The sequence below is a fragment of the Protobothrops mucrosquamatus genome, unplaced genomic scaffold, assembly GCF_001527695.2.
Source record: "Protobothrops mucrosquamatus isolate PMUCROS unplaced genomic scaffold, P.Mucros_1.0 scaffold45, whole genome shotgun sequence".
Taxonomy (NCBI): Eukaryota; Metazoa; Chordata; class Lepidosauria; order Squamata; family Viperidae; genus Protobothrops; species Protobothrops mucrosquamatus.
This window is the reverse complement of record NW_015386427.1, coordinates 3,352,176-3,379,393: the sequence shown is the minus strand read 5'-3', so window position 1 is coordinate 3,379,393 and position 27,218 is coordinate 3,352,176. Positions and strand designations below refer to the sequence as shown.

The 27,218-nt window shown below is 34.9% G+C and overlaps 1 protein-coding gene across 2 annotated transcripts in view; it reads right to left on the bottom strand.

Annotated features, from left to right (window-relative positions):
- The window catches only part of COL1A2 (collagen type I alpha 2 chain), a 51,044-nt gene extending 24,129 nt beyond the window's left edge, over positions 1-26,915 (bottom strand). Inside the window, exons 1-24 of one of the 2 annotated variants that reach the window (XM_029283259.1) lie at positions 26,712-26,915; positions 22,953-22,967; positions 21,455-21,459; positions 17,946-18,029; positions 17,450-17,506; positions 13,749-13,793; positions 12,804-12,857; positions 12,312-12,365; positions 11,867-11,920; positions 10,701-10,754; positions 9,976-10,029; positions 8,512-8,556; positions 7,744-7,797; positions 7,599-7,643; positions 6,512-6,565; positions 4,976-5,074; positions 4,661-4,705; positions 4,441-4,539; positions 3,437-3,490; positions 3,221-3,328; positions 2,170-2,223; positions 1,939-2,037; positions 1,348-1,401; positions 738-836 (exon numbers count right to left, since the gene is read on the bottom strand). In XM_029283259.1, coding sequence (XP_029139092.1) covers positions 738-836; positions 1,348-1,401; positions 1,939-2,037; positions 2,170-2,223; positions 3,221-3,328; positions 3,437-3,490; positions 4,441-4,539; positions 4,661-4,705; positions 4,976-5,074; positions 6,512-6,565; positions 7,599-7,643; positions 7,744-7,797; positions 8,512-8,556; positions 9,976-10,029; positions 10,701-10,754; positions 11,867-11,920; positions 12,312-12,365; positions 12,804-12,857; positions 13,749-13,793; positions 17,450-17,506; positions 17,946-18,029; positions 21,455-21,459; positions 22,953-22,967; positions 26,712-26,781 — 1,455 coding nt within the window. In that variant the 5' untranslated portion in view covers positions 26,782-26,915. Of the gene's footprint in view, positions 1-737; positions 837-1,347; positions 1,402-1,938; positions 2,038-2,169; positions 2,224-3,220; positions 3,329-3,436; positions 3,491-4,440; positions 4,540-4,660; positions 4,706-4,975; positions 5,075-6,511; positions 6,566-7,598; positions 7,644-7,743; positions 7,798-8,511; positions 8,557-9,975; positions 10,030-10,700; positions 10,755-11,866; positions 11,921-12,311; positions 12,366-12,803; positions 12,858-13,748; positions 13,794-17,449; positions 17,507-17,945; positions 18,030-21,454; positions 21,460-22,952; positions 22,968-26,711 lie in introns of those variants that run through there. The other variant, XM_029283258.1, reaches the window with a different exon arrangement.
- Positions 26,916-27,218: the final 303 nt, after the last annotated feature.

The window sequence follows — 27,218 nt, the reverse complement described above, 5'->3', positions numbered from 1 at the left end:
CCTCCCAGTTAAAAAATACATAAAATGAAAATATATATGCACAAAATCATGTAAGTGCAGAATTGAAAGAGAAATGACAAATCATCACTCCTCTAATCAGCTATTATATTTATCTAAGGGAGAGGTTGCCTCAAGTACAAAGGTAACAGTTCCATAGCTCTCCTAAGCAATTTATTCCACTATGGTTTTAACATATTTGCCATTTTCTTCTAGTTCAATGGCGTTGAGTATGTTGATTCACACCCAAGCAAGATTTAGATAATATGTTTGCTATAACTATAAGAGAAATGAATACAAATAAATGTTATATCCACACAATTCCTTATCCAAGCACTGGAAAAAAAATTAAAACATCACACACACACATACACACCCCAAAATGAAAAAAAGAGAAATAAAATATAATTGAAACCCACCATCAGTTAAAACAATCGGTGATTTACAATTAAAATAAGCATTAAGCTGAAAATACATTCCTCATAGTGAGGGTCAACCCTTTCCTTGGTAAAGAATTAAAATGACAAAGGAAAATAGAGGATTTCATAAATGGGACTACCAGCTAAATCCAAAGCACTCTTGATCAGCAAAGTGGTATCAAGTAAGACAAAGGTTTTAACACTAGAGTAGTATACTTCTGGTATGCACAGCTGAGGTGTCATTCAGTGAGTGCCATAAAATTGAGGCTATGAACATGTGTTATTTGTCAATATCATAATACTCTATGGTATAGTACTTACATTTGGACCTTTTGGTCCTGGGAATCCGATATTTCCAGGTTCACCTCGTGGACCAGCTGGGCCAGTTGGGCCAGAGCGACCATCAGGTCCAGCAGAACCCTGCAGGAAGAAAAGTTCGTATCTTGCATTGTAGTATATGGTATCACTGCTTGAATATTGTGCATCCATTGAGAGCAAGCCACTTGAAATTGGCCACGAAGACATTTCAGAGTTTATTATTTTTCTACATGGTTGTCTCTATAGCACTGTTCAATAGTTCAGTACCCCCCCAAAATAATAATACCCAAATCACCCCTCCTTCATAATTTTATGGAAATGGTTCTACATAACTAATTTTTTTTTAATAAACTTTAAATGAGTAGCTTTGGCTACACAGCTATTGCTTAGGTTCGATATACATAAAAATGCAATTCTAGTTCATGGCTTAATTATTAATTCTTGAACATTGCATATTTTTTAAAAAAAATATCTCAGAAAAATAGGATTCAAATATTAAAGCTTAGTACAAAAACATCAATATTAAATATAAATGCTACCCAGAAAATGCATTTTAAATATCTATGTATCTACTGTTCAATCTTTGCAGAACAAAGGGGAGGAAGATACTTACAGAAGGACCTTCTTTTCCAGCCGGACCTGGGCTTCCAGACTGTCCTGGGAGACCCTAAATAAGCAGAGATACAGTATTTAGCTTTAATGTGTCTTTTGAGTCACTTAAAACTGGTATGGGAAACTTAATTTCACTCAACGCGCATATTTAAATATGGGTATAAATGTAATATAATGCAGTCTTCTATTTATCAAAAAAATGTTATCTAGAGATGCCCTACTTCAGTTAGATTTATTTGCCAAAATTGTGCAAATATATTTAAAAGTAACACCGCCCCCCATTATTCAGTTCAGTATGACTTTCTGCTGGGGAAGAGAGCATAGGAGTACAACATAATGTATATAAGCCTGAAACTTCAGCTTCATATGTCTAAAACAAGAAGAGGAATAACCTGTTTTAAGGGGGAAGTATGGGAGGCAGATAAGGTTATGAATGTACAGAATAACACTTTATTATATCTGATAAACATTTTCTTAAAAATATTGTTTTTAAAACTGGCCATTGGGAAAACAAAAAAGCCCGTGTAAGTTCAGAACCCAGTTGCTATCTAAAACTACTCATTGATTTCATAACATCATCATCTTTACTTACTCTTGCACCCATGAGACCAGGCTCACCAGGACGACCTGTGTCACCGCTGGGACCTTTAGCACCAGCAGGACCAGTAGCACCACGACTGCCAGCCATGCCCTACAAAGGAAGAAGCTTGCATTAGGACACAATGCCAGCAATCCACTGGCTGGCTTTATGGGGTAGGATAGAGGGGGGGGGGGTTATTTGATTAAAATATAAAACTGATTATAAAAAAATTTGAAAACTTACTAAACCACCAGCTCTGCCATCAGATCCTGGGAGACCACGAGATCCAGGTACACCCTATGAAAGAAACCACAACTTTTGATCAGAACTGGAAAAGGACTTCAGTAAACAACACATAAGGCATTAGCATTTACATTGGAACATATAAAGGATGTCCCTTTGTTCAGTGGAAAGAGAGACATTATGAAAGATCTAAAATGTTAGTTTTCCTGTATTTTATCATTGAACTTGAATTCAGCAAATGGGACTGAAACTGAAAAGTGAGTCTTTCTAAGATTCAGCTTTCAGGATCTTTATGGATTATAGCATAGTAAAATTTAAAGAATCATCATATGGAAGATATGACTTCAGCATGAGCATAAGTAGGTTGTATTAGGCATGAATGTATATCTATTACTTATTTTTATTCATTATTTGTGTATGTGCATTGCTTCTTTTCTCAGAATCAGTTCAGGAGACTAACAATTGTATGTTGGGAGAGAAACAGATCATATAATAATTCATTTCTAAAGTTGTGAAGGTTTGGAGATTGTGCATAATAAATGCAAAATAAATGTACTATGGCATTCACAAGAATTTAACACACAGCACGTTATCCCCAATTCTCTTATTTTATTGTCTCCCCCCCCTTGGTATCTGGGACCTTTCAATTACAAACCTGGTCCTATCAAACTCTGCAATTACCATGAGCTTGCAACACATTTTACATATAAAGGAAGAAACCCTCTTTAGTCTGTTGGGTGCCTTGAGGTCAGAACCAGCAGTGCAAAATGAAGGTTTTTTTCTCATTGCATTATTACAGTCATAATAAGATGTAATAGAGGTCACACACTGATCTCCATTATCAGATGGGGAACTGAAATCAGATCTTTCTAGGAATGTCTTACACTTAACCACTATATAATTCTGGGAAGTTTTTCCGATCACCTATCTGGTTTTGTAACTTCCAGGAGACTGAATATGCTTTTCATAAAGGACTTGCACTATAGAATTCTTCCTACTGATTTTCCAAATATTTTTAAATCATTATTTTTACAGTATGCAAGAGACTTACTCTTAAACCTGCAGATCCTGGTAGACCAGAGGAGCCAGCTTCACCATTGGGACCCTTTTTGCCTTCCTCACCAGATGAACCAGCAGGACCAGCGGGACCAGCAATACCCTGTGGGTGGTAAAGAGAGCAGAAAAGTCATTAGCTTGTTAACCCAGTTCACTTGGATGAAAAGACATTTTGAAAATTAAAGATCTTTCATATTGTTATAATACTCACAGGTTCACCCTTGTTACCAGTCTCTCCCTTGGATCCAGGTGGACCTGGTTCACCCTAGAACCAAACAGAACAAAATATCAGAGAACTGTACTTTGGTTTCTCTCTAGGTACATATTTTTTCAAGAACCGTAATGGAAAAAGCTATGTTTAAAAATCATGCACTCACCCATACCAATCGATTCTAGTTTGGATTACTGTTTGAATTTTAAGGGAGTGGGCCAAAACAGGCGTCTTTAAACAAAATATTCTCTGCTTTTACCTATTCATTTTAGCAAAATTATATTTCATTATACTTTGATTTATGCTAATTTCAGTCCTGGCTTAGAAAATGTACTCATTCAGAGATGAGTTGGGGGGGAAATAAGAAATATTGTTTATGTAGCATGTATGTATGAAGTGCTGAATTTAAAATATGACTTCTGCCGGGATTGAACAACATGATTGTGGGATTCCTTTAAATTCTCAGAATTTAATGATAATTATATAAGCTTACAGTATGGACTCAAAACGTTAAACTGTGTAGAAATCTTGGTGGAAAATAGGATCCTTTATACATTATGCATTTAAGGCAGGACTAAGCCATAATAACCTAATAGAGGAGACTGTTTTCACTATATACCACAATTGTGCATAATCAAGTGGTCAGCTGTGAACTTGATTATTATTAGCTAATTGAACATGAAGAAACAACCGCAAGGCCACCTTCATAAAATAGTTGGGAAGAATATTGCTGGGCTTCATGAATTCTAGATTTAATAAATTATATATTTTAAAACTTTTTAGAGATGCAGCCATATTAAATCTAGATGCAGAATATTAATAATATTGAAAATCTGTCAGTTTGTGTACCATTTAAATAGCTTTTATCCAGAAGATGAGTGTAGGTTTAGAGAATAGATGCAAGTCTAATAGCCAGTCAAAACATTCACTACTAAAACTGGGCACTTCAGGCTTTGAAAAAGCAGCAGATAGAAAATGATTTAAGTGCATTTAAGACAACTTACAGCAAGTCCTCTTGCACCAGCTGCACCAGAAGCACCAGTTGGACCAGGTATACCACGAGGACCAGGCAGGCCAGGAGCACCAGCCACACCAGGAAGACCCTGTCCAAAAAGGAAGAAAAAAGAGAAACCGCATTACAATGCTAGGATCATCTCTGCAACCCCAAGAGTGATCTTCCCCATAGGAACACAGAAATATTTGTTTCAACACAAGCATACGTACAGCAGCACCTTTAGCACCAGAAAGGCCATTGGCACCAGGGTTACCCTAAAAAAGAAAGCAAAGCATATGAAATTAATTGTTTTTACAAAAGTATATGATCATAAGTTCATGTTTGTGGGATGCAATTAATTGAAACTAAAGCTACTCCCAGTATTCATATTGGCTAGGAATTCTGTAGTAATATTCTTGAAGTAAAGTTTCAAGTTGGAAATAGTTGATCTAAAATAGTGTTTCTCAATCTCAGCAACTTTAAAATGCGTGGACATCCCGGAATTCCCCAGCCAAATTTATAATATCAATGGCAGAGTCACTTACAGCAGGGCCAACAGGTCCAGCAGCGCCAGGGAGTCCAATATCACCACGAGGACCAGAAGGTCCACTTGGGCCAACATTTCCAGCAGAACCGATTTCACCCTGTCAGAAAGAGATCAGACACTGATCAGTTTTGGATTGATGGATGTAGTTTGCTTTAGTGCAAATTAGTGATAACTTAGTGTAAATTATCTGCACTGCTCTACTCGTGACCTTATAATCCAATTCAAGCTACTCAATTTGATGCAAAAGCCTAATGTTACTTAAATCCAGACCATCTACTCCTTGACAGTCTGTTCCATGCTCAGTGTTCTCAATGGGGCACTGTTTGCAGGTTTCATCATGATTTGTCCAACATCAGCAACATTTATTTTTCCCTGATGCAGAAAATACAAACTATTTGCTAGAATTGAGGCATTCTTGTTATAGTTTAGAACAGGGGTAGGCAACCTTGGCTCTTTTATGACTTGTGGACTTCAACTCCCAGAATTCCTGAGCCAGCTGGCTCAGGAATTCTGAGAGTTTAAGTCCACGAGTCATAAAAGAGCCAAGGTTGCCTACCCCTGGTTTAGAAGATATAGCTTAAAAGGTATTTATTTCCCAGATATTTTAATGTGACTATGTACACATTTTCTTTTCTTTTATGCATTTTTTTCTTTTTACAAAATTCTTGAAATTTAGTAAAATTGTTAAAGGGGTAGGTAAAATTTATCTATCTATCAATGAGTAGAGTGTATCAATGGCAATATCACATTGTATCTATCAATGAAATGGAAAATTATTACTACAGTCATTTTACTATTTAGTTTAGAAAACAAAATGACATGCATATGACATCCCTGTCTCAAGCATAGTATTGTTTGAGAAATTAAAAGCTAATAAATATTTAAAACATATCTATATCCTTACATTTATATTTGCATCATAGGATTTATTGCATTTCAAAATATCTATTGTATTTAAAATACACAGGTAAATAATTATATAACAACAATGTAATGATGACTGACAGAAAAGCAAACAGAATTTTATGCAGCTCTTATTTTATGAAATGGGGAGAAAAGATGGAACTATGAAAAATAATTACCTCATTTCATCCCCCCTTTCCTGCAATTTTAATTTTAAAGGATACATTACTAGAGTAATGGGGGATGGCTCTATAACAAAGCAGTTACCAGATTTGGAGAGTTGATTAACCTTTAGATGTTTGAAATGGATGCCGTGTTGTTACGATGACTGACAAGGCTGCTTTATATACAGAAGCAACCCAGTAGTCTATCACACAATCTCCAAAGAAACTTTTTACTTTAAAGATCCTTTAAAAATGGAGATACACTCATCAAAACTCTTTTCTTCAAAAATGTGAGACCAACAGTGGAGAATTGTTAGTAGCTGGAAATTCTCTCTTTTCTTCTAAACTATATAACTTTAGATGTCTTTGTTTGAAAGTAGTTTGTTCTTGATGTGCCAACTTTGTATCTGAGGATCTAGTTAAGAAGGATTTTCTAGGTATTTTCTCATTCTGAAGCATGTTCATACCTTGGCTCCAGGAGCACCGGGGAATCCAGAAGGACCAGCAGCACCAATAGGGCCCTGCAAGATAAAAGACAAAGCAAAGGATTAGTCATCTACAGTTAGAAGAACCTATCTAAAGTAGATAAAACAGGAATTAAGCCTGGTACATTTAATGGAGTGACTAAGATATACTTTAAATGGAGTGGCACAAATATTTTTACTGAAATAATAATTCACTAGCATGAACATAGGAAGGAAAAATGTGAGTGTGAAATATTATAAGAGAAGAAATGTGTTCTGAAATCATTTCAAAATCTTTTTGAAGCAGGTACAGCAGTGATGTGGTGGCAATGCCAGCCAGGAAAAGCTGAGATTGTCGGCTCCTTGAAGGTTTTGGAAGAGTTTGTGGCTTAACAAACTAGTGCTTTATTCCTACTGAAATATCATGGATTGCAATATCATGGAATACCAGGAAACCACATTCTTCCTCAAGATTCACTTCAATATATTGTGAACTTTCAACAGAACCTGCTTTTAGCTGAGGTTTGTCTCTAGGGTCCGTATAGCAGCTTAGATGGGTTTGGTTACAGATGAAAGAGTAAATATAAGCTAAATCAATGTTGAGAAACTCATGCAAAGCTAGTAGTGTGTAAGGAGCTTGCTTAAAAATGAAATGTGCCTGTTTAAAAATTAAGATATTCTTTGTAAACATAAAGGTATGGTTGGAATCCAATTATTTCTCAACTTATCCAGGAAGAAGACATGCAATTTTAGCTGAACAGTCTCTAGAATTTCCCTAAGAATGAGACTTGATAATATTTCATTTCCAAAGTGCCAAGAAGTAACACCTGTCTTAAACTGTGTTAGCATTAATTCAAAATACAAAATATCACTTTTTAAATATGACTTTCATTGTTTAATGCCACAATAAATATTATAGAAATGAAAATACTTGATACACATTTGGAAACAACTGAAAATTGCTTTGAAAACTCCCTGCTATGCACTAAATAAAGGGGGGAAAAGAGGTGAAACAGATTACAGAGGTAGACCCAGTGAAGTTCACTGATTGCATCATTCAAAGTAAGAATAAGAAGATAACTGGACTTACAGCAGAACCAACAGGGCCAACGCTTCCATCACTGCCACGAGCACCCTAAAGAAAATAAATATCAATTTTAAAATCCTGGTATAAAATAAAAGAATCACACACACACAAAATTAAGACGCTGTTGCACAGGAAGAAAATAACTTACAACTGAGCCAGGAGCACCAACTCTTCCTCTTTCACCAGGAAGACCACGAGCACCCTGAAAGCAAAGTACATGCAAATTATTTAATAAGGCATAGTACACGCATAAGAATAGTATCATTAATTTTCTTGGGTACCATTACTGGGGGCAATAAAATTGAGATTAATAAATGTTGCTTTAAAATATGTTATAACCTGTGTACTGCACAAGCAAGAAAGAGAGTTGTGAAAATATCTACAGACCCCCTCATATCCTGAGCATAAACTGTTTCAACTTCTTCCCTCAAAACGATGCTATAGAGCATTGCACACCAAAACAACGAGACACAAGGGCAGTTTTTTTCCTCATGCCATCACCCTGTTAAACAGCTAATTCCTACAACCTATCAAACTGCCTAGTAATGCTGTATTACTATTATTCCTCTCATCTTTCCTATTACTATCTCCTTATCTCCCTATGACTATACCTTTGTTGCTTGTATCTTACGATTTATATTTATAACTGATTTATTTAGTATCCTAGTATGATCTATGTTGTTTGCTAATTTAGTGTCCTATGACTATCATTAAGAGTTGTATCTTATGATGATGAATGTATTTTTATGTTGATTATGATCATAATTTATCACCTGTTGCTTGTATGTACACTGAGAGCTTATGCACCAGAGACAAATTCCTTGTGTGTCCAACCACACTTGGCCAATAAAGAATTATATTCTATTCTAATCTATAAATTTAATCCTATGTAAGTTATGTAAGAGAAAACACTCACAGCTTGTCCTGGGGTACCATTTTCACCAGCGGCACCAGGTTCACCCTGTAAAGAGCAAATACATCTTGTGAACATTTGTATTAGATTACTACAGATATATTTGAAAAAGTGCTGGAAAATTTAGGCTGATGCTTCTAAAATCTAAATGCAAAATGAAATCATCACCATCATTATCAATCAGTATCTCAGTTCCTTGGGAATGACTCGATAGATGGATAATAATGCCAAATCCACTCTTAATCACCTGGTTGACTGTGCAACCAACCATACACTTAGTAATATTGATATCAAACAAAGCTTATATTAAGATGCTTAATTATACATTTTAAAACCCTATAAAAAGGACACAATAAATACTGGCTGTTACCCAGGCAAACTAGTCAACCCAGAATTTCCCAGCAATGGGAGAACTAAGCTCCAATTCAGTCACATTCATATAAATAGGATATATGATTTCAATAATTTGAATGGCTAAAAGTTCAATATCACAGCTATATTGAATAGTTTAGCTCTCGATACAGTTTAGTTAATATATAGAGATGTTATCCAGTCTTTCTATCAGATGGCTATTGAACCGATAAGGCCCATTTTAGAAGCATGAGAGCTTGCTAGCACTTCCCTGCAGTTAAGATTCTCCTATTCATTTCAACAGAGAAACAAAATATATAACATATGATGGATCTACACATAGTCATCACTACATGTTTGCAAGAATATAACAAAATCCAAATATATATTTAATTTGTTAGAAAGGTTTGATTTTTACCTACTGCATTTTTTTAAGCTTTCAGTCAAAATGATATTTGCTTTAACTTGAAAAAAGTCTCTTGAATGGATTTACAAAGGCTCACTGTGATATAATTTAGGGAAAAACCAGGATATACTCTAAAAGTAATGTCTAGACAAGCATAGTATGTTGTATAATTAAATCTGACACCTCAGGCCAATAATTAATACTGGGATCAATACATTCCAGGTTGTATTTCCACCCTCACACTACTTCGTGGACAAACTGGAGAAAGTAATGAATAAATTAATGAATATGATTACTTGTCATAAAGGAAATCTGAAATATTTTATTCTCTGCCTCACTCCTTGCAAGATTTTTGCTATCTAATCTCAAGATCAAGTGGTAACCATGAGCCTCGTTACTTTTATTGCTTCTCAGTATCTATTTCTCAGTGTGCATTTATCTATTCAAATAATTCATTTGGTTTTATTCTAAAGAAAGTAAATACATGATTGCAACATCATGTGCATATTTTTTTGCTCTCTCTCACTATAAATACTTATATGTGATATTTCTAGAACTGTAGAATTTTTGAGCCTTTATTCTTTTGAAACAGGATGTTGTGCTAAAATCTTTATCAGCAAGGACTTTTTCTGTGTTTCTCGGTGCATTTACCTTGATCTTACAGGTCTCCAGTACATATTTTCAGAAATTATTTATAATAATTACTTTACCTTGTTACCGGTAGCACCAGGTTCTCCTTTGCGACCATCCAAACCATTGTGTCCCTGTTATGGAGAAACATTTACTTTTATGTAATATAAATAAAAAATCTAGAACAATATTTTTAAATGATAGGCATTCAAAGAAAGAAGCTTCACACGTTATTTAGATGAAGCTCCCTTCAACTTTATAATTTCATAGTCCCGCTATTCCTTCCTTCCTCCCCCCCTTCCTGGGTGCATGAATGAAATTTTATAGAAAGAATGAGCATTATAATTTCCTCTATTTCTCCCTCTCCAAGATGGTTGATCAGAATGCATTTCTGATGTCTCACTGAATTCTTTGCTGATATTATTATTATTATTAGGAAACTAGTGCTTTAAACATTATCCTGCTCGTGTAGCTAAGAGTAGACTACACAACCAATGGTTATGGACAGTTCTGATCTGTATGAAAGCTATTGCTTTTGACAGGTGCAGGGAACAGGATAAATAGTAATTCTCTTATTAATAACAAAGGGTGCATTTTACAGTTACAAGAAATATATTACTTGCTGTACATTTCATGATTCTCCAGTTCTGGTATCCTGAGGGCATGATGATAACATATTCTGTAAATGTGCTCTAAAATTTTAGGAGTTACTTGCACCTCTGATCTTAGAGGAACAGTTGTACATAATATCTTCTAAGGTGTCACCCTTTTAATAGATTCCCCTGCATCTCTATAAAACACTCACCCTTATTCCTTTGAATCCAGGCAGACCAGAAGTTCCAGGAAAGCCACGAGTACCCTTGAAAAAAACAACAACAGGAAAATAGGCTTAGTTTGTGTAAATAACTTTACACAACTTTACATCTTATTTACACAACATGTAAAACTGATATAAGGGACTAATTAGGAAACTGATCTGTCTGAAATGTAGCATAAGACCTTCGGTATCTGGGAACAAGTTTACAAACTGAATATCTTATCAAATGAGGTTAAAAAATGACTTTGTGCTTTTACAGGGTTAACAGTTCAAATATAAGACTGTTTGTCAGAATGCTAATCCAATCTCTCTGTTTTCTGTTTCTATAAATTTCATGAGAGAAGATCAAACAATGTTGCTATGTTTACTTCTGAGATGTTGCATGGAGGCTGTGAGTTTAACAAGTCACCAGCTTTTAGAATTTAAATAACTATGCATGTATTTTAGAAAGGAGTCTTTTCTTTTCCAGAAATATCTGTGAGATCTCCAAATACACTGACTTACTCTACAGGCACTATTGCTAGATCTAATGCATGTGCATTGATCAGCATCAGTGCAGTAAGAACTGTAATTCAGGCAGATGGAAGTGGCAGATGGACAATGAGTGGGCCAAGTTTCATCTCCTGCCAACGTAACAAATTATTTATCTGCTTTATTGAGATAGTCACTGGCCCATCCAAGTGTGAGCATCATGCGTGCAAAACTGCCCAGATCCAAATGGAACTATTTTTTGATTTCATCCAATATTGTCTGAAGAAGGTGAAGAAGGGATTTTATTCCTTTACTTAGAGTTTGGAACTTCGATGTGGAAAAAAACAGGAAAGGAAGCAAGATTTACTAGATTCAAAGAATGTGCTCTCCCACTGAGCTATTGCCTCTCTTTTTCATAAAGAGGCTTTTCGCTGTTAATTATGATTATAGACTTTGAATATTGAAGCATTCCTTCCTGATGGATTTTGGATCTCTTAACCCCCCAATCAGTATAGACATTAGCCACTCTGAATGGGAATTCTGGAAGTTGAACATAACAGGAGGGCATCAGATTGGAGAAAACTGTTCTAGAATTTCTGTCATTATGTGCAATGATGAATATGGTTATACTAAAATAATAAAAATCAGGAACAAATAATTTCACTCTCAAATACAATATTCACCTGAGGTCCAGGAACACCTCTCTCTCCAGATCTTCCAGATTTTCCAGGATGGCCCTAAGAAGGAGAGAACAACTGACTTTTTAATATGCAAATTAATTAAACTTGTATTTAAGAACATAAGCAGAACCTGGTCCATCTATTCCAGCAGTTTGTTCCCACATTAGTCAACTAAATGCAGAAGGAAGTCGCTAGATGGCTAGAAAGCAGATGGCTTTCATTGCCATTGACTCCATGATTTCCATGAATTAGTCTGAATAACTTTTGTTATTTGTTTCTAGGTTTTAAGAGGCATAAATATTATTTCTTCATTATTTCTTCATATACATGCAAAATCTCCATTAATTTTTGTGTCATGAGATTATTCTGCATATTTTCCATAATACTGTAATCAAGCACATTATAAAATTCAGCTAGTGAAAATCATGACGTGTTTATGAATACTTACATCTTCACCAGATTTTCCAGGAGGACCCATTGGACCACGAGAACCTTGGGGTCCCTAGTGATAAAAATTAATTTTGAAACAAGATAATGAGAATTAAGAGATGTCAATCCTTTTATCCTGCATTTGAATGGTGACTTAACTAAATCAAAATCATAATTTTGAATCCTTTCTCCCTAAGATGGTTTCTAGATTTCATGAAAGCATAGCTCCTCATTACATAATCCAATTTTCAATATTTTTCTTCATTTAAAATCAATGTTCAATTAATATAAGACAATACAATGCAATTATTATAACTTCCTTTTAAACAAGATCTGATACTTCGCAGGAAATCTTACATAATTTAGATCTGAAAAAAATAAATTCATAAATTCCTGCAAAACAATGTGCAGTAGAGTTATGCAGGCTATTAAAATGTGTGTGTTGTGGATGAAATGAAACAGTTATTTAATAATTGGAATTGCTCTTATAGTAAAACATTGTTTTACTTACGGCTTGTCCAGGTTCACCCGGTTCACCTGAAGGACCTTGGAAGCCAGGAGAACCCTAGAATAGAAAGAAGACATGTTATTCAATTTTTGTGAGAAAAAGCAAAGTACACATTCTTGTATAATAAAGGTGCCTGAAGAATAGTTTGAACTGACTCAACCAGTAACCAGTTCAATAGTTTGAACTGACTCAACCACAGGGCTCAATGACACAATGATGAATTTGGAAAACCTCTAATGGCCAAGCTGTGACCATGCAGAGTTATTGGAATCAGATTATTATTATTTATTAAATTTATATGCTGCCCATCTCAAGATTTGAGGCAATTCTTAAGTGCTTGAGATTGTTCCCCCCTCTTTCCAGTAGAGGAAATATGTGACCAAGAAACACCGATAATAGAGGAGAATTCTACTAATCTGTTTTGGCAGAAGGAATATTCCAAATTATTCCTATAATTTAATGGAAATACCAAGCATGTCATAGTGAAGAGGACTTTATCTAGGTCTCACATTATATTAAGTCATGATTTGTTTTAATCACATTTTGTGATTCATACTGTTGCTAAGCATAAACACTAGTTTACAAAGCCCAGTGGCTAAATTTATATTGTGATAAACTATACTATGGCTGAGTAAATAGAATAAAGCCATCCACTGTATACTTTATCCTTCTTAGCAGGTATATTAAAGCTTAAATGGGAAAATGGGCTAAATAGAAGAATCAAACAAGGAATATTTTTTTTTTTACCATGGCAGAATATTTAGAAAAATTCAAAGTCGTGTTATATTTGATCACCAATTGAGGATTATAATATGGAACTTGCCAATGTGGAACACTATGGTCATACTGCAGGTAACAGAGTCATTCATATTGGCAACTCATGCTTTTGGACAGCTATAGCTTATGAAACCCCTCTCCTATCAATGGGAGTGATCAGAATATACTTACCGGGGGTCCATTGGTTCCAGGTGGGCCTCTAGGTCCCATTAATCCCTGAAAAAAGATATTTTAAAAGGTCAAATTCATATCAAAATAATCTGTCATGAAATATATAGTAACAGTTTGTCTAAATAAATAATATTTTTGGCATTAAAAATAATAATGAAGGCGATGTCTGAGGATTACTGGGTTTGAGAAACAACATAACTGAAGACTTTGTTTATTGGAATTTTTTAAAAAAGCAAATCTTGGCTTATTCTTTCCGTGTAATAGACCATTAATATAGTATTGATGAAAATATGTTTAATCCCTACATTGGTCTATCTAATCTGAATTTAAGCACTACACTATTTTTGATTGGAGGAGAATTAACATTAGCATTTTAGCCTGGCTTTGTCTAAAAGAAAATAAATCCTCATAGTATTTTTGCATGATCCTCTGTTGTTGCTGCTGCTGTGGTAGCTAACCTTACTGCTTTCGAAGAAAGAATATTTTTTAATGGGAGGCACAGTTTTTGATTTCAGAAATTGCACACTTTGAGCTGGATTAGATAAGTGTGGATCCCAGTGGATCTCACTGTACTAGAAGTGCAAATCAACAGCAAAAGTGTTCTGATGTCAAATAGTTCTTGTCAAGCATGGTATGAGCTTGTCAAACATGAGAAAAAGTGTATAGAAAAATGAACTGTAACAGCAATCCCAGGGGTATCTTGTAATTTCACACATATATTTCAGTAAAAAATGACAAAAAATATTACTTTATTGACAAAAATTCAATAAAATTCCTCTCCTCTGACCCCTTTTTCTTTTATGGCTGTTCTGCATCCTCTAAGATTTTTAGCTGTATGAACAAAAAGACAGAATGGCCTCCTAATCAGGCTGTAAATTGAAAATTTTACTGCTTGGAGCACCTTCTGATTTTCATCATTGGGGTTTGACAAAATTAAAAATACGCCATAATAGGAGAGGGCTTTTCAACCAGAGTCACAAATACTGCAGATAGATCAAAATTTCTTCCTTTCTCTAATGTCCCATGAACTTTTTGAATCTTCTCCAAAGAATTGGAATTAGAAAATAAGTTTCTACTGCATAAATAAAACCTGTTCCGCTTATATAATAATCGGTGCAGCCCTTCCTTCCTCATTCTGCCCTTTTACTTTAGGACAGTAACCACTTTCATTTACCACAAAGGCTTTCTGAATATAGTTTCTCTGATCCAGAAACCTCGGTTATACTTCCCAACAACTACAATGTGGCTTAAATCTGAACATTAATTAAAAGAGTAACATTCTCAATCCAGCTTCCTTTCTTTCTCCTTCTTTCTTGATTTTCCCAAAATGTCTCTGTGACATTGGAGTGGATTCTCCTAAATAATGAGATGCCAGGAAAGAAAGAAAGAAAAAAAAGCTATGCAGAGATCTCACTCCGAGATGAGATAATATAAGTTTTCCATGTTGTCCTTGCCATGACAATTCCGAGGGTTTCCAGTTCCCTAGAGATGCTAATTTTAGTGGCCACGGGTAACTGAAAGGGGGAGAGCATGGATATTTTTTTAAATTTTGTGAAATTTCCTAAGCATATTTATGTTAAAGTTTGCACGTCCATCAAAGGGAAGCCTAAGTGAATTGATGCTAATAGTCCCCTCTCCCTTTTTCCCCAGGGAGCCACACTTCTTGGTATGCTTCTTGTTTTATAAATGAAGCTGATATTACATTACACTTGTGACAATATTTATTTATTCGAGGGTTTTTATCCTGTCTTTATTACTTTTTAATAAATAACTCAAGGTGCTGAAGACATCTAATACTCCTTCCTCATTCTATTTTCTCCACAACAACAACCCTCTGAGGAATGGGTCTGAGAGAAAGTGGCTGGCCCAAAGTCCCCTGGCTGGCTTTCAAGCATCAGACAAGACTAAAACTCATAGTGTCCTGGTCTCTAGCCTGGTCTCTGCTTAACTGCTAGACAAAATTGGCTTTAAATATACTGGAATAGGCAATAAATTATTCTACAGAGTTAAATATATTATCTCTCTTTTCAATGAGATCCAAGACCAGAGGTGACAACTACTGATACACTTCACTATATATGGAATATATAGCTCAGTCCTGTCCAATAAATGAAACAAGAGTTGTGGGGTTCTTGGTGCTCTCTGAGCTTGGTTGTCCATTGATTATGTCACCTAGTTTGGCAATAAAACATCTGCATGAAAACAACTAAGTTCAGAGAACACCAAGTACCCCACAGTTCAACCCTGAGCTACAAATATTCTCTTCTATTGGAAGAATATTTTAATGCAATATGCAACAGATTTCTTCTGATAACCTCATTTCAAAATATGTAGACAAAGGCAGTGAGTGAGGTTTATAAACTAATAATGCAGATTTCCCTATCTTTTGCCTTCTAAATGAGTTGAGACTTTATATAGGGGTTTTGAGTGTCCTGATACATATGAAGGCCACTTGACTGGGGAGCTATTTGTCTAAAAACTGTGTCTGGTTTGCAATTCCACATTATGATCAATATAGGTATTATAGAATTATAGAACATGACTATGCAAAAGTGACATTACCAATGAATGTATACCACATCATATATTTTGATGAGATAACTTGGTTGGTTAATTTGAGGAGGTAAATTTGATGTCCCAATTTATTAGGACATTTCTTTAATTTGATGAACCAATTCATTAGGACATCTCTCTAAACACGCATATATGGAAGGATACAGAAAATATGTGTAAATAAACTGCCAAGTATGAGGAAAGTTGGAGACAACTGGTAACCATAAGATCATTGCTCAAAAGCTTATTGCAAGCATCTGCAACCACATGGAGAGAAGTTATGGTACCATAAGCCAATCACTATATATGTCTTCCTGGTCAAATAAGTACAGATAGAATTAAGTTTAGGATGTGACTCTAAGCCAAGACAACAACTTATTCTGAACTGCATATTTTGAAGCAATGCTGGCTTCCTGGTTTGGGGGTCCTTTGGTATAATACCCTTTCCTAGTCTGGAAGAAACAAAATATGTACATTGAAAATTCACTTAGGCTGATTCTAGATTGATATTCTTTGCAAACTGGAAATAAACTATCCAATTCTGTTGAATTCTGAAGCTGTTCCTGCTTTCTAATGCTTTTGGGATCTTCTGTCTAGATGCTGTATCTCTCAAGCAAGTATTACTTTTCTGAGATTATTAAGGAGTGCTGTTTTCTCACAACTTCATGTGTTTGTAACATGTAAGAAGACAAATGCAGTATTAGAAATTGGTATCAAAACCACTTCAATATTTGTAATGCTTATGAAGGTGGTAATCTCTTAATGAAGAGGTACAAAGATCATCTATCTCTTGTACAGTTCATTGAATCACAGCTAGCAGAAGCATTACATGCATGGTTTCACAGTATTTCTAGATAGATTTCTGTAAATTCAGCTATTGAATACCGCAGTTATATACATTTCTAATAATTATGTAATAATTATCTTTTGTAGAGGACAGTTTTGACTGGTGTACCGCTGCCAAGCACAGTTTGGGTTCTAATGGTATTTGAAAAGTCAAAATGGCTCCATAGTTCACTAATTTATGTTGGGTTACATCACATAGCTGAAATGCAATATTGTGAAGCCTTATTGCTGATTTCATTTTGCCTCGTTGGAGGTACCCACTGATACAATTTGGATGTGTATGAAATGAAACATTTGCTTACCATAGGTCCATGGCCCATATCAGCTGATTTGGACATGTCATATTGAGCAGCAAAGTTCTGTAAATGAATAATAACAGATATCAACATACTTATTTTAATATATATTAAATGTAATTACATGGGAAAAGGTATGACAACTCCATCCTATTAAATGGTATTAAGAGTCTGATTATTACTCTATCATAATAAATATTCAATTTTTACTTTCTGGGATTTTGAAACATCAACTTATCCAATGGCTCTTAAATGGGTAAAGTGAAGGAAGAATGAAGAATGAAAATGGAGAACAGTATATTAAATAGTTGTTCTTTAAATGTTTCTAAGTTACATGAAGCACATATTTTAGTTCATCTGAAATACATTTGAAAAGTTACATTTAAATGTATACTTCCTGCTTTAAAATCATGGGTCTTTTGTGACTTTTTTGGTATTATATAAATATTTATCCTTAGACCCTAAATGCATCATCAGTAAAATAAAAAGTTGGAAGCCTTACTTCACCAAGACCAGGAGGACCAGGGGGCCCTGGAGGACCTTGTGGACCATCATTACCATCTCTGCCTGGTGGACCTGTTGGACCCTAGGGGAGAAAATATAATAATCAGTAACAAAGCAAAAATGAAAAAAACTAGGGGAGATTTCATAGACTTCATGTTATATTGCTCAGCACAAAAAGTCTGTCGCTTAGCTTCATAATTTTTATAAGTTATAAATATCCAAACTTCATGTTCAAGGAAACTGGAAGATTAGGGATGCAATCCCAGACATGACTGTTTACCAGTAAGTCATATTGAGGTCAATGGTATTGCCTCCCAAAGAAATGAATGTAACTGTTTGACTGAATCCCTAGAGGCTTTAATACATGGATAATTTTATGTGAATATTTGATATGAGTTAAAACTATATACAGATGGGAGTCTCAAACTTCAGGACGGCTTATAGCAGGGCATAAGAAAAAGAAATATTCCCATTATCTTGGGAAAGGTTTGACATCAATCTTTTGTAAACATTTGCTTTACACCTTACACTTCCCATAATTCCCAGGCAATATGACAAAAGGCAAACATTCTAGGAATATGAATTATATAATTTGAGCTTTAGAAACTGGAATAATTATGAAGATAACACCTGAACATCCTGTGATAAATATTCCAATAACCTTTAACTATTCTGGTGTAATTATATGAGCCAGCCCTATCTATTCTTTTGACCCTGCAGTGTATGTGCATTCATTCCTAAATGTCACTTAAGAGGAAGATAATTTGCTTCTTAGATATTTGAGCATTTGGCTTGCTCCTACAAAATGACAGATATTTCATCTACAACAGCAGGAGTGATAGTATAGGGGGTCCCCGACTTATGGCCATAATTGAACCCATTTCTATTGCTAATGAGATGGCTGTTAAGTGATTTTGTCCCATTTTACAATCTTGCTTCCCACAGTTGTTAAGAGAACCACTGCAGTTATTAAGTTAGTAATACAGTTCTTAAGTGAATCTGGCTTCCCCGTTGAGTTTGCTTGTCAGAACGTCACAAAAGGTGATCACATGACCCCGGGACACTGCAACCATCATGAGTCAGTTGCCAACCATCAGAATTTTAATCATGTGACCATGGGATGCTACAGTGGTCATCCTCAGGCTTGTTAGTTTAACAGAAACCTATTAAAACATTTAATCAAATATTGAATTCACTTCCATGATTTTAAGCTGTGTCTGTTTGCCACCATAAATGGAGGTTATCTTAACATTGAGAATTTGGCTAACTAATAATTACAGCATTGTTTACTCATAAATGTATAACACTATAGAACTTAATAGAACTTATACTATATAGCTTAATAGACTTTTGCATACCTATGAACAATGCCCAACTTTTATTCCAAATGGAGAGGCTGGAGGTATACAAAAAATCTTTTAAACTAACCATGACCTAAGACAGGTAGAACTTAACAAATATCATTGTATTGTCTGATAGACTGAAAATGACTTCCAACATAATACTATGGTGTGTTCAGATCCTTAATAATTTATGCTGCCCCTTTACAGTATCTGCACTGCATGAGATGGGGTTGATTTGAAAGACCTTCCATCAGACTGTTAGTAAAAAAACTCTGATGGACTGTTAAGCTAAAATACTTCCATAGCACATTATTTTCACTAAATCTATTCTGATTTAGCCAAGTGCATGTTCCAACTTAAAAAAGTTTGGTAACACCTACTCTTAAACTTGGAGGGAGAGTAGTTATTGTCAAGCTCCTTCTGGGCAATTGTTTGGTAGATCGTATAGCATTTTCTGAATACAAATATTGTTAACTTACACACATTAAATACCAAACAGCAGTGCCTATTTCATTGTTAGCTAATTAAAATTATTAAAGAAGAGCATACTTTAAGTGACTCTAGACTAATACCTAGAATTCTGTGCTAATTAGGAATTATAGGAACTGCACTCTAAATACATATCAAAAGTACTGGATTGACGATGGTTGGTCTAGAAAGCCTCACTGGGACATATTACCTTCTTATGTCATATCATAGTCATGTTTAACATTGCATATAGCAAATAATGCTCCTATATGATTTTGGATATATATACCAATATCATATGCACAACACACACACACACACACACACATATGCAGAGTTATAGGTTAAAATATGTGTGATTTAATCTGTGACAAAGAGCTACTCTCTTAATTTGTTACTTTACAATATGATGTTGTATTCTGTACCTCAATTATTAGCCAAATATAATAGGAATAAAATTATTTTACTGGCTGGAGGCTGTGGGAGTCAAAACCATCATAAGGTATTGTGTGTGTGTGTGTGTAGTATTTGTCATAAGAAGTATATCGCAGAAATGACCTACAATTTAGTTTGGGGAAGCAAAATTAGATTGTAGATTTATAGTGTCTACAAATTACTATGGTATCTATATTAATGATTCCACAGCTACATTAAAACCATAGAATCTCAAGGAAAAAAGGCAACTGCTTTAAGCTGAAGTAGTTGCTAACAGTTAATAATATTAGTATAGTATTATTGACAGTGACTGGCAGAAGCTGCTGTCAAAAGTTTTATATATGACTTTTTTCTGTCATAATTGGGATGCCACTGATGAACTCAGGATCATGTCTATCTTCTGTATATAAGGACTAAGGAATTTTTTGAGTGTACGCTAAAGAAAAGTGAGGCTTTTGTCACTGTAACATGTGAATTCTGTAGCAATAATTTTAGAAATTTTTGTATGGAAAATGTGTTTGATTCTTTTGTATTTTTGATTACTTGGACACCCCATGATCATCCATTAAGTAATTAAATTATAACAAGCAAAAACCTTCCCAATACATAAAAATAATCTGCAGATGTAGTTTTGGTGAAAACTCTTTGAAAAATCCTGGATATTGATGTAGGATTTTGTGAATAATAAAACTGTGCCATTGACTTTTCAAACTATAAAATTAAGATGTCTGCTGTCCCAATTTTGACATAAACTTATACATTCCCCTCAGATCCTATGTGCCTCCCTAAATTATATCTGCTTTCCCAAATAAATTGATTCCATTCCACACAGAACTATATTCAAGTGACTTATATAAGAAAACATACAAATACATCCGAGTAAGAAGGGTTAGTGGGAAGGGCTTAGTTGCAGCACATAAAAGACAGGTGGCCACGACGGATGTTTTTAGGTAGACCAAGACCCTTATTTTAGTGCCATTAAAAATCCTCAGTGAAGGGGACTGAAGCCTCATTTAGATAGCATTGATCCAATTCTGTGATTTCAAACTGCCAGGATATTTAAACTGCATGTGTGTATATCTGTGTACACATACACACATACATGATTAAGACTCAGTTTTGGAAAAGTGTGAATCAGACACCATATTAACACTGACATTCTAGGGGTTGGTTGCATTCCACAGGACAAATGATTATGCTTTTTCCTATTTGAATCAAAATGATTCAGATATAATACAACCAAAGGAAAACAATCTTTTACCCTTTCTCCTCGTGGCCCTTTATCTCCTCTTAGACCCTGAAAAAAAACATAAGGAATCTTAATTGGAAATGAACCTTCAAATAATTATTTAGAGAATAATGCAATATTAATAATAACTATCTGATATTAAATGTGATAGATTAAAAAGCTACTCTCTTAATAAAGCTACTCTATTAATAAATATAGTTCTCTATCAAGAGATCTTCTCTATCAAGAGAAGACTTAATTCAAGAATCAGGTCAACAAACTAATAGATGACTTATAAACCTCTGTAAAAAAATGAGTGGAGATGTATAATATATATAAGTAAAACTCTATTTTTTTTTCTAGGGGTGCCAATCATTAGACATCTAGTATTCATTTATTATATATTTAGTCTTCAAAGCAGTTGAGTATATTCCTTAGAAATATTTTTAAATCATGAAATTAAATTGGTATTTGAAATGATTAATAATACCATTAGAGCATATAATTTAGAAGCCTTTTTCTTCTAAGGGTATTAATAATCATTTCAAATACCAATTTAAGTAGAGTCCACTTATTGTTGGACTCTAATACATCTGAAATCCCATTCTTTATGCTGAAGCATAGTTTCAATGAAGAGTGTTTTTATTAACAATTGTTTGAGAGAAATCATACAAGACTAAATATGAATCTCGGTAGTATCCTAATGGAATAAGAGAGTTGGGAGGCCTTGGAGGTCAACTAGTCCAACCCCCTGCATGAGCAGGAGACCTATACCATTTCAGACAAGTGGCTGTCTAGTCTCTTCTTGAAAGGCTCCAGTGATGGGGCACCCATAACTTCTGAAAGCAAGCCATTTTTAATTATACCAGTTCAGAATTTAAAATATTTACTTCCAAATTCTGGTTCTGTGTTTGGATTGACTTTAAATTGCATTCAGTGTAATTTTGTACTTCAAAAGGGCTTATTTGTACCAATAAGCATCAGTTGTCCTTTAATCTCTAATCTATAATTCTTATATAAGAAGTTCCTAAGATTGCTTACCCTGTGTATGTCCGTTGCCTAGAAAGAAATAAAAATGAATTTAAGGAAAGTATTAAATTAGTAATGTTGCATTCTAGATGCTAGCATTAATCATTATTATATACAAAGAAGCCTGAACAATTTCAAATTTGGAAAGACAAAAAATCAAGTTAGTGTCACAAAAGTTAGGTATTATTAAAAAGCATACCTGAATTCATTCATGCTTCACAATCCTAATCCAAAAGCTAGCAAGGAAATTACTATGCATGCAATGTGACTCTTCTCTTAATCCCGCATTCACATATGAAGGTACTTTTTTTTATTACAAGGACAGCCCACTAGGAAATTAGGGATGGGTATATTTGGGGCAATACTCACGAAACCTAGTAATTAGCTTACCCATGCACATTTTGAAAATAGTAGTTAGTAAATAGCCATGCCCCTCCCCCACCCCCAAAAGGCCATCTGGTATTTCTATGTAATGCTCTCTTGTATTTTACAATAATTATACTGACCTCATTTACATCTGGAAAAAAATAACAAGAAGAAACAGATAGTTAGTATTAATTTGCAAACAGTTTTACATTTGAAGTGCTGCATTTTACACTATGACATGCTTGATTGTAGGAAATACAAATATATCATGTCTTTTTTTCTTTAGAAAAAGCTTATTTAGAATTGATTTTTGCAGCATATTCTGACAAAGAATTTTGATTCAATTGATATGTTCAATAAAATGTATTATAACATGAAAAAATATGTTTGAAATTCCATAGGTAGAAACTCATAAACCTAGATGTGTCCTGAGTTTTTTTTATACTATGAAACCTGGACATATATAAACCCTATTACTAAAAAAAAAAAAAAAAATCTCTAGAGTGTTAGGTTCAAGATGCATCCAAATTTATGGAAAACCTTCTAAATATCTATACCAATATTTTTTGATCATTCAGAATTTGATTACATAAACTTTTTTTCCTGGGTGCTAGAATCATGTTGATAAAGAAAATTCGTTAGGTAATATTGTATGCAAAACTAATTTTGTTAAACATGGAAAATTCCTTCTCTGCTCACTGTATTATTTCACATCCTTTCAGATATGAGAACAAATTGAATATGATTGCAAAATAGTAAGTTTTGGGAATTGAGATTTAGCAAATAATTCACAAATTATTATTTTTTTAATACTCTTTTTAAAATTGGGAAACAATTTCACACCACATTTTCCAGGCATATGAAGGCCAATTGGATACCCAAAACCAATTGGTTTTGACTTTTGTCCAAATTACCTTTCCACATGTAGATTGTGATGTGGCATCAACGAGATGCCAGTTGTTTCAAAAACAAAGTTTGCACAAGACTTCTAAGTAGATCCCATATTGTTGAAACTTCGTTGTCATCTAATGTATTTGAAATGTCTACATTCTGGTTTTGTTCCTTTGTTTGGGCATTCTTTTTATAATTGAATAGCCAAATCTATCAGCTTAGCACTAAAATTGGAACCACAAGAAACTACTTTTGATATATACGTTGTTAACAATTTATTTGTCATACATTTGTCTCTGGCTACTGGGTAATATAGCTAAACCTGAAAAAAATGAGACATTTCTGTGACAGAGATCTCTTGGGATCTTGCAATGCTATGTATCAAACCTGTATCAACACATATGTATTGATGCATCATGAACCCATCATGTTAGTAATTCTGCTACCTAGTTTCAAAAAATGCTCAGGAATCTTACTTAATCAGAAATAAGCTGAATTACATTCAATGGGCCTTTCTTGGCAGGTCATACACTGAAGTAACCCCACTAAGTTCAGTAGTATGTAATTTCAGGAAAATGCTTGTAAAATTACATTCTAAATGTATTTAGAATGACAGCCTAATTATATACTTCAGATAACTTCTCGAAAAAAAACCCCTATCATTCTCCTCCTTCCTCAAATGTGTAATTGTTATTATTCTAAAATTTAATAGTGATGCTGGCACATTACTACGGTATTATGCTTAAAAGTTGATGACTGATTTGAATCAGATCATTACTTCATAGCGGAGGTAACTAATTTAGCAAATTCTTATTATCTCAAGTATATATATATAATTACTTTGGTGAAAGGATAAATTATAATTATGGTTTAGGTCTGGTGTCTGAATAAAGTTACATATTGTTTTTGAAAAGCTGATGCTCGGAAGTGAAACCTGAAGCGAAGGAGAACTAAATGGTAGAAAGAAATACTAATTGGTTAGAAAAAGTCATTTTTTCTCCTTGCCACTAGAGGGCATCCTATAGACCTAATGCCTAATACTGTAAAACTGAAGCAAACTAATAATGTTGCTTCAGTTTTACAGTATTAGGTATTAGGTCTATAGGATGCCCTCTAGTGGCAAGGAGAAAAAATGACTTTGCCATTTTAAAAAACAAAAAAAGTACTGCTGAATTCAATCCTGAATAATTATTCAACATTATAGAATCTCTTACTGCCAACTGATTTCACCAGATCTAATTGTAGTTTGCCATTTCTTCTCCAAGCTATTTTGTTTACTAATTTTCTAGTCTCGCTTATAGTGCAGGAATTCTCAGATAACTCTTAGACTCTGAAATCAAAGAAGGCCAACTATGTGCAGCGAGCTAGGATTTGCATTATTCAAAGTGGAAAGCATTCCCCCCCCAAAATACGGGAATGGATGTGTTAGTAAGCAATAGGAACATCATTTGTGCATGGATTTAAAGGCATACCTAAACTGACTGCTCTGACAAGTTTGAATTATGCAGAATGTTTAGGTGTAATTCCAATGTTTATCTACAGTTCTAGGAATGAGGCCCATAGAAGAGTTGTTAAAATTTTGTTTAGACATGGCAGCCGCAAATTTAAATCCATGCTAGCTTAGTTGGGGACCTCAGCAAATTCATTTTAATTTTATTGTATCAAGATAAAGAAGATATTGACTTGCTGAAATTAATTGCTAGTATCAAAATGTGTCTTTCCATAATTTACTAAAAAACAGACACTGCTTATTAAGATTATTTGTTAGAATATTATTTATAAAACCATTTAAAATCTTATGGTAAAAGCAATCTGAGATTAATAACATGTCATAACTAGAATATCCATCCACCATATAAATTTGGTTCCTGATAAAAACATCAGGAAACACTTTTATTTGGTGGTTCTTTATTAAAAAAAAAATTTCAAGAAAAAAATATGATGAAAGGTCTGCTGACAAAGTCTTTCCTTGTTTAGGAACATTACTTCCCACAAAATTTTCTTATTAAAAACTGTTAATCTTTACAAGCTCAGGGATGCTTATAGTCTAACCTGCTCTGCCTCCTGTTTTCCTCTAGAGGGAGCTCTTAGAGCATCTTCAGCAACTTCAGTAAAGATTATGTACAACGCCCAGAAGGCGAACTGTTATCACCTCGTTTTCTAAATTCCTTACATGGCATGACGAAGATGAACAATAACGTTAACATTTCTCTAAAGATACTTTAGGAGTTCTTATTTCTCCAAGTTAATCAGAATGTAAATCGTTTCTTTGTATTCCTACTTCGGATTTGGATTCTCTTTTAAACTCCAACTCTCTTTCCTAAACCAGAGGAGGAGCGAGGAGGGAGGAGACAGACAGTCGCCTTGGCGTTTGGCCAGGATCTCTTGATCTAAGCCAAGAAAAGCAGGAGGAAAAATTCATTAAGTCTTAAATCAATCTTAACTGTTCGTTGCGTCCGATTGAAGCAAGAAGGCCTTTTGTCAATTCTAATCATTGCAAAGGGATAGCTAAGATACTTACGCTACTTACCCTAGAGCAATCTGTCCGAATGGCGCTTTACCAGGGCAAATGGTGGTTTGTTTTTTTTTTAAACGGTGGGATATGGTCAAAACTATTCGAACTAGTTCTCTCAGTCCCAAAGGTGCTTTTTCACGACGCAACTGGACTTCCTTATTTTTCTTTGAAGACGTTTCGCTTCTCAACCAAGAAGCTTCTGCAGCTCTGTCTGGATGATGGCTCCATTCCCCACCATCTAGTCAGAGCTGAAGAAGCTTCTTGGATGAGAAGCGAAACGTCTTCAAAGAAAAACGAGGAAATCCAGTTGCCTCCTGAAAAAGCACCTTTGCGACATATTGAGTGACGTATTTCTGATTAAAAATATATAAGGTTGTACTCTAGTATCAGTTATAGCAAGTTTCTCAGTACTTCAATCCCAAGTCAGTCTTCCTTTCTTCAATTTCCCCGTTCCCCACCCTATTGCAAATAAGACCCAAAGGCACTTACATTGACTGGTTGCTAGGCATGAAGTTACTGCAAGCAGCAACAAAATCCGTGTATCCACAAAGCTGAGCATGTCTAATTGCTAGACATGCAGACTCCTTGTGTTTCTGAGTCCCTGGGTGTCGATGGTGAGCTTTTACCTAAGGGACGCAGGCATACAGTCGTGGGGCGCGTAACTCCAAACTTAGCAGAAACCTGCTGCCCTGGATGCTAAAATAATAAAGCCCTCGACGGCCCTATTTATATGGCAGGAGTTTCTTTGCTCCGGCAGAGTCGTGGAACGCGTCTCAGCCAATAGGAGATTAGCAAAACTGGCTAGTGGATGAGGGTGGGCTCGAGGAGCCGTGGTCGTCACGTGACTTCCCCCCCCAACCTATCCCTTACTTTGGGATCTGGAGATGGAGAAGGGAGGACGCCTCTAAGATGGGCGGGGAAGGCAGAAGGAGGAAGGGGGAAGGGGGGTGGGCTGCTTGGAAGAAAGGGGGCGGGCAGTAGGTGGGAATGTTAAAT